Source organism: Thunnus albacares, chromosome 18, assembly GCF_914725855.1.
Source record: "Thunnus albacares chromosome 18, fThuAlb1.1, whole genome shotgun sequence".
Lineage (NCBI taxonomy): Eukaryota > Metazoa > Chordata > Actinopteri > Scombriformes > Scombridae > Thunnus > Thunnus albacares.
This window is the reverse complement of record NC_058123.1, coordinates 10521564-10535593: the sequence shown is the minus strand read 5'-3', so window position 1 is coordinate 10535593 and position 14030 is coordinate 10521564. Positions and strand designations below refer to the sequence as shown.

General features: G+C 40.9%; 1 protein-coding gene across 1 annotated transcript in view; it reads left to right on the top strand.

The window, feature by feature from the left end:
• col27a1a (collagen, type XXVII, alpha 1a) overlaps positions 1-14030 on the top strand; it is a 77226-nt gene that overhangs the window by 34078 nt on the left and 29118 nt on the right. Inside the window, exons 9-14 of the mRNA XM_044334086.1 lie at positions 2071-2124; positions 2678-2722; positions 3984-4037; positions 4816-4860; positions 8545-8598; positions 10684-10728. Coding sequence (XP_044190021.1) covers positions 2071-2124; positions 2678-2722; positions 3984-4037; positions 4816-4860; positions 8545-8598; positions 10684-10728 — 297 coding nt within the window. The remainder of the gene's footprint in view (positions 1-2070; positions 2125-2677; positions 2723-3983; positions 4038-4815; positions 4861-8544; positions 8599-10683; positions 10729-14030) is intronic.

Here is a 14030-nt window from a genome sequence, read left to right as displayed (position 1 = left end):
AGCCAACTAGGCCAACAGTGACACACTCACAACCATCACAGCTGCTTTAGGAGAAACTTTGCCTATGTTTCTTTCTGTGGACCTGTCTCCGCCACTTGCCATTAAATGTTCGGTCGCTTTAACCTCTAGCATGCATTTCATTCCTCCTATTGTTTCCTCCTCCTCTATCTGTCCCTCTGTCCTGTAACTGAGGAAACACAGTTCAATAAACTCCTTCATCCGTTGCTACAAGTGGGAGGAGACATGACTCAAGCTGTTTGTTCCAGCCCAAAAGGACTATTTTAAGTATGGAGCATCCAGCTCCGTATCCAGAGCTATTTTCAGTCGGGCCGGGTCATACTACTGGTGGTATTAAGTAAAGGTCTTAGTCATGGAAAGCAGAGTGGAACATTCTCCTCATTGTCACACAATTTTAAGTAAGTCCCTGTGTAACGTGACATCACCAGGGAAGTGCAGGGAATTCCCGCACTACTCATCACGGAGAAGGAGTGCTTCTTCTCTTACCACTATGTCCTTCCACTTTGCGCGTCCTCGAACGCCCCCCTCTTTCCCACAGAGCTTCTGCTCCTGATCACGGCTCGAGCCTTGAGTTTGAATCACTAGTGACTGACTAATAAGCACAACTGTTTGGCAGTGTATGCTCTCCAGCTATTGCGAGCAAAGGCCAGCTGGTCTGCATAAAGTGTCGATGACTCTTTGTTACTGTAATACACCACGGGCCGTGCTCAGAGCCCCTCTTGGCTGCTGGGCAGTTAAAGGTCCAAACCTCACTCAGCCAAATTCTTGTCTGGTTTTAACTGGCTGCATTATGCACTATATTTATCCAAGAGAGCGAACGGCAAGCACTGCGCATGGCTTCACGTCCGGAGTGTGTCAAAGGAAGTTATACATGGACACATTTGCGCTCTGTGAATTTTGGACACAACCTGCCTCTGTTAGTGTGTGTGTTATGCTTTACTCACACTCACATGCACACACACACACACACACACACACACACACACACACACACACACACACACACACACACACAACACGCATACAAACCAAACTCTCAATTAGCCTCTTGCACAGACCACATCTGAAAAGTTTGCTAGATGAGTCCTTGAACCATGGATAAAACCCCCTATCACAATGTATAAATATGTAATTTTATATCACAATATTCATACACAAGATGTTGTGATTTTGTATATTTTGTGAAAATTCAGTTGAGAGACTCTCTCCTGACATGTAATAGTTTTATTTTAGGTATTTTTGTTTTGTGTAGTTTGTTGCACAAAGGCTGCAAGTCTGTCTTTACTTTACACCCCACAATATTAAATAAATAAAGTTTTATCAAAAAAAAAACAACCACGCAAAACAAATAGCAAGTGCAGTGGAAAGTATACAGTTTATTATACCATTTCAACACAATTTCATTAGTGCAATAATCACACAAATCTCAGTACTGAACATAAAAGCAATTCAGAAAAGTTCAAATTCAGTAGTCCAGTTCCTTCAACAAAAAGACAGATTTATGCTCTGACACTGACAAATCACCGTCCTTCATCACATAAATGCCAAAATCCATCCTGTAAATCCAACAGTAGTTGCTCATTGATTTACAGCATTTTCCCTACTCATGTAATACAACCAGAGATATTAAAGTGATAAATTCTGTGCATGAACAGTTTAAAACATTTAAATGTCAAATTTATGACAGTTGACAAATTTCCGCCGTCTTATGATAAACGCTCTTATCATCACATCGCCAGCTTCATGCCAGTAAATAATGTACATGCAGGTGACATGACAGTGATATGACAGCAGTAGTGCACCAGCTAAAACAACTGTTCATGTCCTCATTATAGTTCATCCCCTCTGCTCTGTCTGCCTCTTTGAAAACTGTCTGCTACTGTGCAGAATGGCCTGTCTGTGTGTTTGTGTTACAGTACAGTAATTTTGATCACCCACCCCACCTCTCTCTCTTTCTCTCTCTCTCTCTCTCTCTCTCTCTTTCACTCTTTCTCTCTCTCTTTCTCTCTCTCTCTCTCTCTCTCTCTCTCTCTCTCTCTCTCTTCCCTGCAGGGAGAGCAAGGTCCAGTCGGAAGCCCAGGTGCCAAAGGTTATCCTGGCAGGCAGGTGCAGTAAATCCTCTGCTGTGACTGGTACAGTTGTAGTCAGGGCCATAGTAAGGGCAAAGGGCCAAGTGGAATTAGGTTATGTTGAACAGCTGACTTCGAGCTCTGCTTGGGGGGGAAAATATTTGAGTATAGAGGAGTTGGAATGTCTTCAAATATAAAGTGGTCCAAGACAACAACATCACAAGCAGCTACTGCCTCATAAAATTACCATCAGGCTCAAATGGAGCATTTATTGCATTTATATTTTGTAAAGGAAAGTATTATATTGTAGAGGATTACCTGTTAGTGTGTTCCTGGCATCTTTACAATGTGTCACACAAATGATTTATGAACTAAATTAATTGAATTTTACATATTAAACAAACTGGTTGCAATTTAGATCGTATCACTTCATTTTAATAATAAACTGTGAGTTGCAGTCTTTGGCTTACATTTCTAAATGCCATCATGATGCACAGTGTATTTAGGTAAACATTACAGTAATTCAGTTATAGACCAGTGAAAGTGTTGAGCTGCTAAAATAAAATAAAATTCCTCTCTTTGTTTTTCAGGGTTTACCAGGGCCTATAGGACCAGTGGGGCCTAAAGGCGTTCGGGTAAGTTAACTCAACTTCTCCCCTTCAAAAGTGCTGTTAAACTTTGATTTTATCTGTCTAAATTACTAACATTGGTGCTTTGACAGGAGCGGTGAATATGTTTATACTGTCGGCCTGACAGCTCACTGACACTCTTTACTACACAAGATTTATAGGAGGCTGTAAATCACAGTTAAAAACACACTGCAAGTTGTTTAATGAAAGGTTGCAAACTAACAACTTGGTATTTTGAGGTATTTTGTAAACAGGTAGTTGCAGCAAAGTGCACGTATGCATGTATATGTTACACTTACATGCAACAACGTGTGCATGCATGTATGTATTGGTGCACTTAGGTGCACCAGCATCCACCTTTGCACACATAAACACATTCACTCCACCAGAGGTGTGGCAATATTAATAGTATGCTAAACTTAGGAGCCTTTACTTGTAGTGTAAACATTATATTACCGTATACAGACGCTTACTGAAAGACTGGCTGTTGATAAGCATCCGCGTACAACCACACACCCTTTACGTACACAAAACAAAGTAACACATCATCACACGCACAAACTGTGATGTTTATGTTGCGTTCCAATAAAGGGTCTTTATCAGCTCCCCTTGGCTGCTCCAAAGCCTCCCCTGCCCCCACTGGCTGGAATTTCCTGTTTAAGCTCCGTATGAGGCCCTGCTGTCTTAAGGAGGCATTCTAGTCCTCTCTCTCTCTCTCTCTCTCTCTCTCTCTCTCTCTCTTTCTCTCTGAGCCACCTATCCACATATTCTGCACACTCTTTTTGCAGCATGCTCCATATTGTGTCCAACTCAACTCGTGCTTGCCTGAAACGAGCATCTCAAGTGTTCAATTGTTGTGGTGTTTGTGCTTGTTTTCCTTGTGTGTCTCCCCTGCACCGACAGCCCAGTGTGATGCCCTGGCTATCTTCAGAGATCCCTGGCGTGAGGGTATGTGCCCTTGGACTACATCGTGGAAGCCAGCACCATGCAGTCCATGGGCATATACACTTGCCTCATGGCTTGGTTCTTCATGGGAGCCCACCCTATCCATGCTGGACCATCTACCCTTGAAACCCAGCCCTTGAGCCAATAGAAGTTGCTGTTCCTCCTGCTGCATTTATGGCATCCAGATACTCACATCCTATCATCCTCTCCTCTTTCTCCTATCATCCTCTCCTCTCCTCTCCTCTCCTCTCCTCTCCTCTCCTCTCCTCTCCTCTCCTCTCCTCTCCTCTCCTCTCCTCTCCTCTCCTCTCCTCTCCTGCAGGGTTTCATTGGAATCCCAGGGCTTTTTGGCCTGCCTGGGCCTGATGGCGAAAGAGTGAGTTCTTGTCAAATGTATATTTTCTCTCAAGCACAGTCTATAATGGCCTATAAGATGACAACAGTGTCCCTTCTGCTATTTCATTCAGCTGTCTTGTTGTTGTTATAATGCGAGAACAGTCCCCAGCTGTCCGAGATGCTGCTGTATAAGGCTGTCTTGGAGTGTTGATGACTCATATGATAAAAGTCCCTTTTTAGAGCCTTTGAACTGGCTGAACTCATCAAGACCTCCGCCTTCTGTGCAGTCTCTAAAACATGGAGTGATTAGCGTACTTATGACATGCTCCAGAGGGTTGCGTCAGCGCAAGGCAAGCTGTAATCAGGACCCCTTCACTGCCAGCCGGCTGGGCCAGCAAAGTGGCTCTTGTTTTAGCTGCACACAACAGACGGTGTCTGACTATCTTCTCCCAGGAGAAGCTGTTGTTTATTTAACATACAGTATATATGTACAAGAGAGGTGGAGACGTAAATCCCTCATAATAGGCTGGGAAAATGTTGGATCGGCTGTAGTCAGCTGTTCCTCACATCTGTTTAAGCAGGAGTTGAGAGAGGCTTACACCTATTGCTTCTTAAATGTGTGTTTTGGGCTTGAATCAGTCATGCCCAAGAGTGTTATGTTTTGGTTTTGATATGTTTTTGTTTTTACATGATGTCTGTCTTTCTCTTCCTTCTTTGTTTTACTTGTTTCTGCCTTCCTTGAACCTTTTCCTTCCCCCCGTCCTGCTATCTTTTCTATCCCGTCTCTGCTCTCTCTGTCTTTTTGTTTTGATTTCCAGGGCATTCCCGGTGAACCAGGGAAGAGGGGCAAGATGGGTAGGCCGGTAAAGTTTTGTCTCAACATACTTTACAGATAATCTTTCCAAAAGTTGATGATAACTTGTGCTGGGTGTGTTTTCAGTTGATTTTAAATGTATCGTATGTTTTTAACGACCTTTGAATGACAAGAGTTTTGGGAGATGGTGACACATGTCAAACAAAATTCAAATCAATATTTTCCTCCAATATTTTGATTTAAGATATCATTGCTACAGTATATGCTTATAACCCTGTTCAAATGAGGCAATGATATAAATTTACATTATGTTGAAGCTTTATAATTCCCTCTTCTATTTGGGTCATATTGAAAGCTTTTGATGCAAAGACTCCGACACCTACACATGTGACAATTTATAGGGTCTGCATTTACGTCATTGCTTGAGTCAGCTCAGTATTTCCATTGCTGTTGGAAGGGTTAACTGCAGCCTGAATACCGTGGAGTCCCACCAGCCGCATGTCGAGGTCTTGGATACAACAAGAAAAAGGCTTTTGTTGGAGTAAAGGGCTTTTGGTCCCCCCCAGCATGGAGCCAAGCCATTTGGAGGAAGCTGTCGGTTCTGCTGTGTGTGTCAGATAGTGTTCAAAGTCAGCTTGACAGAGTGTTTAAGAAAAAGTGTGTAACCCTGAAAAACACTGCTGAGATCATTCTGCAGCTGTTGCTTATTGGCTTTTTGGTAAATAAGGCATTTATAGACTAAAATTTCTGAACAAACGCAAGCCAGTGTCCATTTACTGTGAGGCTTTTGGAACTGCAGCTTATTCTGTAATTAGACAAATGTTTACGAAATAGCTGTGGATGCAAATTCACCATGTGTGAGACATTGTTAAACATATTTGTGTAGTGCGTGTGTGTTATTCTCACTCCAATTGGGCGGCATTAGAAGACTCATGAGCTGATTAATGCTTATAAGACACTTTTCTGCAACTAAAACCCTGTTTAAAGCCATTTCACAGTTTTGGCACAGGTTATGCAAAACTAAAAGTGTAAGTGCTGCCATCACAGCTTGGTGTTTTATGCCTGGATGGTTTTATGACAGCAGCAGCTCTGCTTTTCAAGGCAAAAAAGAAAATAGTAATCATGTATGACCATGCATAACATTATTTACAATACAGGCACGCACACACACTGAGGGACACATGCATATTAATACTAAATAGCACTACTGTCATGAGAAGAAAGTAGCAGAGCAGTCTTTTGATTTTAATCAGTTTAACATCTGTAAAAGGCCATCTTGACTGCTCCAGCCCTTTTATCTGACCTGTTAATGTGACTGGAAAACACACAAATCATCACGATCGTCGCCATCTGATTTCAATGCTCCTGCATGGAAAAATGGAAAGCTAGGACAGTTACAAGATGATCCCCGAGAGATCTTCCCCAGACGGGGGAGAAAGAACAGCAGCAGCACCTCAACCAGAGCCAGAGATTTTAATGACCATAACTACAGCGCTTGTACTCTGTCGAGGAAACACGCACACACACACACACAGTCAACAAAGCATGATGAGGGAATAGATATGTAAAACACTGGAGAGCATTAAAAAAACAGAAGTTTCCGAAGTGTGGCGCCAACTGTTCTGCATTTCAACTGAACTTTTTGTTGTAATCATGCAATCAAAAATGTTTTTTTTGGAGGTTGTCTTTATCAGGCTCATCAGAAGCAGCTCTTTCACATTACCCCAGGATCCGACAGTGTGCGCTGCTGTTGTGTGATCCTTTTTTGATGTTAAAGCTGAAGAACAGGGTACTCTTACATCATGTAAAAGCACAGATACACTTAAGGCTCATTTGACTCTCTTCAAAGACTTTTTTTAAGTGCTGTACTTGGCAAAGCTACGTTTCCCACATTTGTCCTTAGTTTGTACGGCAGTGATGACAACTGTATGATTCATCCTTTGGGTCCCTGTCATGCTTCATAGATTTCTGTGTTTCTCCCACTGTGCACAATTTCTTAGTATCATAAAGCTGTCCCATGCATAATATTGACCCTGCTCGGACATGCTTTTTGGAGGAGTCTCAAATGTCCTCCAATAGCCTAGTAGTGACAGAAAAGACTTTTTTTCTTGAAAGTGCAATTACAGCATTCAGTGTAGTTATAATCGCTTCATTGACCTGGTGGGATGTGTCATTAAATTTAGGGATTTATTTAGTCACAAGGATTTATTGTTGTTTGAGTATGAAGTTAAAATGTCAAATATTTCAGACCGGATGCCCTTTAAATACAAAGAGTTACATTTAGTCAGCAGATTCTATTTCTACAGCAAGTCAGAGATTAAAATAAGTATACACGCTGTATATCTAAAACATCTTTACTCCTGCAAAAATAGAAGCCATTTACCGGAGGTATCTACGGTAATTATCATTTTTGAAACAATGTGTGGAGGCCACAATAGCAGAACCTAGCCATTATGAGTGTTTCTGGAAGGTCTGGGTTTAAAATGCGTAGGCCCTCGTGCTTTCTGCAGATGTGGTTTCTCTTTGCAATGCCACCAACTGTTAGTGTAGCTCAGATTAGCTTCTCGTTTACCGCTAAATGGACACAATAATTACTTGGCTGCTGGTCTTTTTTGTTACATTTCAAGAGTATACTCAGCCTAAGTAGAATAGTTGGCTACCCACGCCCTACAGCTGATAGATTTAATGCTTCTAATGGGGCCATTATGTTCTTAGTTTGTACATATTTCAAATTACTTTATGTCTAATGTTATATTTGACTCACTGAAATTGTCATAATTGCTGTGCAATTACAGTAGCAGCACTCTTAGTTGTGTAGCAGTGGTATTTATGAAAACATACGATGTAAATTTTACTCCATGATTTAGCACAAAAGATTTATTCTACCTTTGCATTGGCGGCACTGAAGGACCATAATTTAAACACCTCCTCTCCCAATGAAAAGCATTTTTTGTCGTATTTCACAATGAGTTTCTGTAATGTGGGATGTGACCGGGGGGTTTTGTTATCGTGGCAATTTTTGCAAAATCAAGGCATTTAACTATGTTTGCTATAGATTAAAGTGGCTATAATCTATATGTTTATATTAACAATGCATGATGATTTATATGTGAAAGGATTTGCTCATAGTTATGAACCCACCTGGCTCTGCTTTTAAGCTCAGCTGTAAAGAGCTTTAAAGCTTCTTTCAGCTCATCGTTTTGGATGAGTTGTAACTTTACTAATTTTGGTTCACTTTCACTTCTCTCATAATATCATTTTAAGATGCAGCAGGCAGCTGTTTTCAGAGAAGCTCTTAAAAAAAGCTGCTGGACGCTAACTGCCCTGCAACAAACAGAGAGACACAGTTAGCAACTAGTTAGTGAACATAGCAGAGCATTTACAAGCTAAAGAGCCAGATATTTCCCTCAGGAGTTAGTGAAGAGCAAAAACTGAGCTAAAAGGAGTGACCAGACACATAACTCCAAATGAATGCTAATGTTGCTCCATATCTGATGGATGTTAAGAACTGTCTGCTAACAATCTTGCCATATCAACTTAAAAAGTGATAATATGTCAGTGTTGTGTTCACAATTTGTTTCTGCTGCCCCCAACTGGTCAAAAAAATCAGTCATTGCAGGTTTTATGAAGCAGAGAGTAGTTAAAGCAATAGGACACTTTAAAAATTTATTGGATGTTTGATTGTCGTTATTCGTGTGCAGCCGAACGTAAAAGCTACTCTCTCTGTCCTCAGGGGTTTCCAGGGGACTTTGGGGAGAGAGGACCACCCGGACCAGATGGAGAGCCAGTATGTCACACTCCCTGTTACCCACACACAGTCACACACCTACATAAAAACAGAACCATCCACATTCATGCACACAAACATGCTCACACACACACACACACACACACACACACACAGCCTACCCACATACACACACATAAACTGAGAGCAGTGGTTTCTCTCATACACACACCCCCCTGGTGTTTTACTGTAGTACTGTGACATTTTGGCCGTGCTAAGGGTAAATCATCTGGTAGTCCGGCAGTTTGCCTCTGTTTTTCTGGTTTATTTGAAGTTAGTTGTTTGCTCCGGAAAAGCTTTACTGCCGTATTTAATTTCATCCCATCCCTTCCTCTGTTGTAGATAATTTTACTTGGCACTCGTTTTCAAAACCTGCTGGCTTGGCTTTCGAATGCAAACTTTTCCATTCACCACTGTAAACTGGCCACCGACACACAATACAGTATTAAGGGGTGATATCCAAGAAGAGTGAATTATGTAATAAGATTTCATTTTGAGAAATTATTCCTAAATTCAGTAATGATAGGTCAGCAGACACTGTTAGTCACTCTGTTGCATGTCTCTGTCCATATGGAAGACATCGGATTATTTGATTTTAGGCATTTTCACTATTTTTGGAAATTCACTGTCATTCTTACAAATGTAGCACTTCATCCATCAGAGTGGAAAGCTTTAAAATAAAAACATGCACACATTAGCAAGTTGCTCTTTAACACAAAAAATAGACCTAAATACACAATAAACATAATAACCATAAAGTGCATTCATGTTCAATCTTTAAAGTAAACCTTTACTGACACATCCCTGACTTCTCCGATGGTTCAGTTTTGTACGTCAGTCTCTTTAAAAACTAAAAATAAATCCTTTCTTAGCCCTGCTGCTTTTCTTTTCCTGATAGTAAGGTTTCATCTTACATATTGTGCATCGTGTGTCAGACTCACTTTGTTAGTATGCATGAATCATTTGTACAATGGGTTCACGAAAGGTAGTAAAAACATAAGGGCAGACTAGGGAGAAGGCTCCACTGTCCCCAGTTTTTTTCTGGGGGAAAAAAAGTAGGACAAAGCAGGAAATCCTTCTCTTATCTTGAATACATACCAGTCTACAGCCGTGCTATAGCAGCTCTGTGAGGCTGCACTCACCACAGCGATGCTTTGAGCTATATGCTAATGACAACATGCTGACAATGACAATGCTAACATGCTAATGCTTACAGGTATAATGTTTACTATATTCACCATCTTAGTTTAGCATGTTAGCCCAAGATGCAACCTAAAATGTCTTGTTTTGTCCCAATCAACAGTCCACAACCCAGAGTTATGCAGTTTACTATCATAGAGGACTAAAGAAACCAGAAATTTTTTTTTTTTTTTCAGAAGCTGGAGCCAGAGAATTTTAGCATTTTCAATCAATTGAATTAATCAAATCAAATTGATTAATCGACTGATTGTTGCAGCAGCTACACGAATGTCTGTACAAAATTTCATGGCAATCTATCCATTAGTTGTTGGGACATTTCACAAAAAAACACAAATGTTAATCTCATGGTGGTGCTAGAGGAAAAGTCAGGAGTCATTAGGATACATTGTTTGAAAACCATGAATGTGAATGAATCCGTCTAGTAAATATTGAGATATTTCATTGACTTAATGAAAGTTTTGACCTGCTGATGATGCTAGATGAAAAGTCAGACTTTATCCTCTGGGGACGATGAATGTCTGTACAAAATTTCATGGTAATTTATTCAGTAGTTGTTGAGATATTTCAGTCTGGAACAAAGTGGTGGGCCAACAGACTGACACTGCCACCCCTTCACTATCACCCCTTTGTTGTTTGAGGGAGAACGAACCTGAATATTTGAAAAAGCCACAGCGGGATGATCGGGCTCACATCCCTCTCCACCTTCACCTCCGACACACACACACACACACACGCACACGCACACAGCCCCCTCTCATAAGCCGTGATGAACACTGAGCCACTCTTCTGAGCATGTTTGTTTAAAAAAGAGCCAATAACCCCAGAAACTTGCTCCTTCTCCCTCTCCCTTCATCTCACTTACTCTTTTTCCTCCTCTCTGACTAGGGTGAGATGGGAGCCCCCGGTCCAAACGGAGTTCTTGGACTTATTGTGAGTAGTAGTTTGTGTGTGTTTCTGTGTGTAGTCTACGTGCTCTTCTCAGATTAAACATCTTATTTTCCCAGACATTCATTCCATAAATACATAGCTGTAAAGGACTGTATTTAAATGTAACAGAATATGTCTGCTTAATTGAAAAAACGCTTTCAATTAGGTCTCATCATCATTTACACTGCCAGACACTTTGGTGGGAAACCAACCACGCTCTGTAGGTTCTTCACCACTGTAAACATATTTAAAATAGTGAAAGTGGATGGTTTTTTGGAATCCAAGATGGAAGAGAAAGTTATTTTTCACCATGACTGTAAGGCCTGAATTATGCACAGTTTGTCCTTCCCACTTCCTGTTATGACAAACATGACAGTGATTCACTGTTTGATTAATTGTCAATCAAGTAGACCTTAATAAGTAATTTTATTTTCCTCTCTCTCTCTCTCTCTCTCTCTAATTAGCTGTTTTTGAACAGGAACACCCCCCTGCCCACCCATCACCTTTCCCTCCATGCCTTCCTCAGCCCGACAGCCACATAATTGTGTCTGATTATAATGTCTCCCTGGTTTCTCTTGTCGTGTCCCGTCTTCACCCGTCGCTGCTGCTCCTCCCGGTCTATTCTAGGCCACCGGTGGTGGTAGTAGGCCTGTAATTGGAGGACTCTCTGATTACAGCTCTGCTCTAAGCTCTGTGTCCTCTGCATCCATCTGACCCTGACAGTATGCAGTACACAGCAGCAGCACTGAGCTGCACTTCAAAGATATAAATATACAAACACCCTTCTCTGGGGACTGTAAGCCTCAGCTTTGAGTGAAGACAGGCCACTGTTGAAGACGGGAAAGTGTAGACAATTAGTCAAGAAGAAGTAGAGGGGCTCTCTCAATAGCAGCATTTGTTAAATAGTTTTTTTTTCATCTATCTGTCAAAATGGTTTTCTCTTCATTCTTTGAGAATTCTGCAACTGGAGTAGCAGTGAAAAATATGTGTCCTGGGCCATGTGCCATCCTCATCTTATCCTGGTTTGATATGATGGAGCTGTGGCAGGCATTGATAACAAACCCAGAAATGTGAAATCAATAAAAAAACATTACACACTATAATAATTTCTTCATGCATTTCTGCAATTTGGACAGGTGAGCATGAAATGTGGTTGATAGGGACAGTCAGTCAGCCCCCTAAAGGCCTGCAGCACTGGAGCCAAAGAGCGTTTCAAATCTCAACACCATATTAAGTGACTTATTGTAAGCGACATGTTTGCTGTGTATACTTCAATAACATCCTCTGTCACATATGGAGGTACTACAGCATTCACAGAGAATTAAATATTCAATACGCCAAGCCAAGGCCTCCCTGTAGGTGTTTGTAAGTAGAAAATGCAAAGCAATAGAGAATGAAAATGGGATAACTACAAGCAGCCTGTGAAGTTGTCTCCTCTACTCAGCTTCTCTGCGGAGAGATGACACGTTTCGAGGGCGATTTCATGACCGTGGCCAAAATATAGTCCCTCTTCCTCTCACACACTGACAAGAAAGCAGATAATCCAATCAAGTCTTGAATCGGTCCTTAATAAAATACAGTTCTCCCTTGCCAATCTGTCTTTCTGTCCTTCTCAGTATAGTGCTGGTTCCATTTCCAGTGATGAAACAGATGTTGCCTCAAGCATTTAATTATTACATTCACAGCATTTGATTCAGGCTTCAGATGAAGCACAATCTTGGCTTCAGACTGCATGATCTATTCCTTATCTCCCAAATTTTCATTGTATATTATCATCCATTCTTTTCTGTTGTGCGCAATGTGATTGCCCCGTGGATAATCTGGAAGCAAGACAATGACGCCTATTCTTATTGCATTTAAAGGACCAGTGTGTAAGATTTAGGGGGATCTATCGTCAAAAATGGATATAATATTCATATGTTTTGATTAGTTTATAATTGCCTGAAACTAAGAATCGTTCTGCTTTCGTTAGCTTAGAACAAGCCCTTTATATCTACATAGGGAGCAGGTCATCTTCCATGTTGCCTGCCATTTTTCTACAGTAGCCCAGAATGGACAAACCAAACACCGGCTCTAAAGAGGGCCTTTCATTTTTTTTGCAAGTTTCATGGCCACCGTAAGTTGTCCTACACGCTTGAAAGGGGTGGGGTGAGGAGTTGGTTGCAATCTGCAACCTCACTGCTAGATGCCACTAGATCCTACACATTGGTCCTTTAATGAATGCCAAAGTGCATGGATGTTTACTCACAGAGCGAGCCCTTTGTTTATCTGTACTTTGTGCATGTGCAGCCCAGTATCACGCAAAAGCTTGTAGTACATACACCAATCCACTAGAGGATACTGTGTCAGTGTCAAGTTGGAGAAATGACACAGTTCAGATAAGGTGACAATGACTAGATACATAGATGGCAAAAAGTGGACTTAGCTGAAGGAGACCGTTTTATGTTTCCAACCACGACTTGGAACAGTAGAGTCTGACTGTAGCCACGATGGGGCATTCAACTGCCTCGGTTGGGTCGTAGATCACAGGAACGTCCACTGTTAAGGAACGCTCACTGTTATGATTGGCTCGTGGGGTACAAGAACACGCATTTTTCTTCTCTGTATTGCATTCTTTTTGGCCATCTAGTGGCCTTTTTCCACTGAAACAACTTTTCTGCAGAGGTATTTCTGTGCAAATGATAAATAAATTATACAAATAATATTTTTGGATTTTAAAAACTTGACAATAGTAATCTTAAAAACCCATTTGGGTCACATTAAAAAAATTCTAGAAAAATTGGTGGCTTTGTAATAAACATCAAATAGAAAAACTCAACAACAGATGTTTATTTATACCATATAGCTATGTTTAATATACACAATACAGAAGTTCATTTAATATTTTCAGTTTAAGTAGAAAACTTGATTGGTGAGGAATATACATTAACAAACGCACACTTGTCATACATAGACATAACACTCCTAGGTTTACTTGAGAATGACATAAAAATGGAAATGTATATCTTATCACTTGTGTTACCAAGCTTCACTTCTTCACTCAAAGGGGCCTTGTTTTTTTCAGCCATTTTCTGGGATTCCAGACACCTTTTCTTTTTCTCATGTCCAAACCACATGTTCTTCACCATATCAGACAGCGTGTCTTCTTGGAGATGAAAATGAATGGGTGTAGTCACAGGAGAGTAGGTCACAGACATTAAATGACAGCACTCAAAAGACACCAAACCACTGGAAAGAGCAATATCCTTGTTGTTTTGGCATGTTGTTGATTCACAACCATTGGGTTGTGTCCACATGTCTTTTTC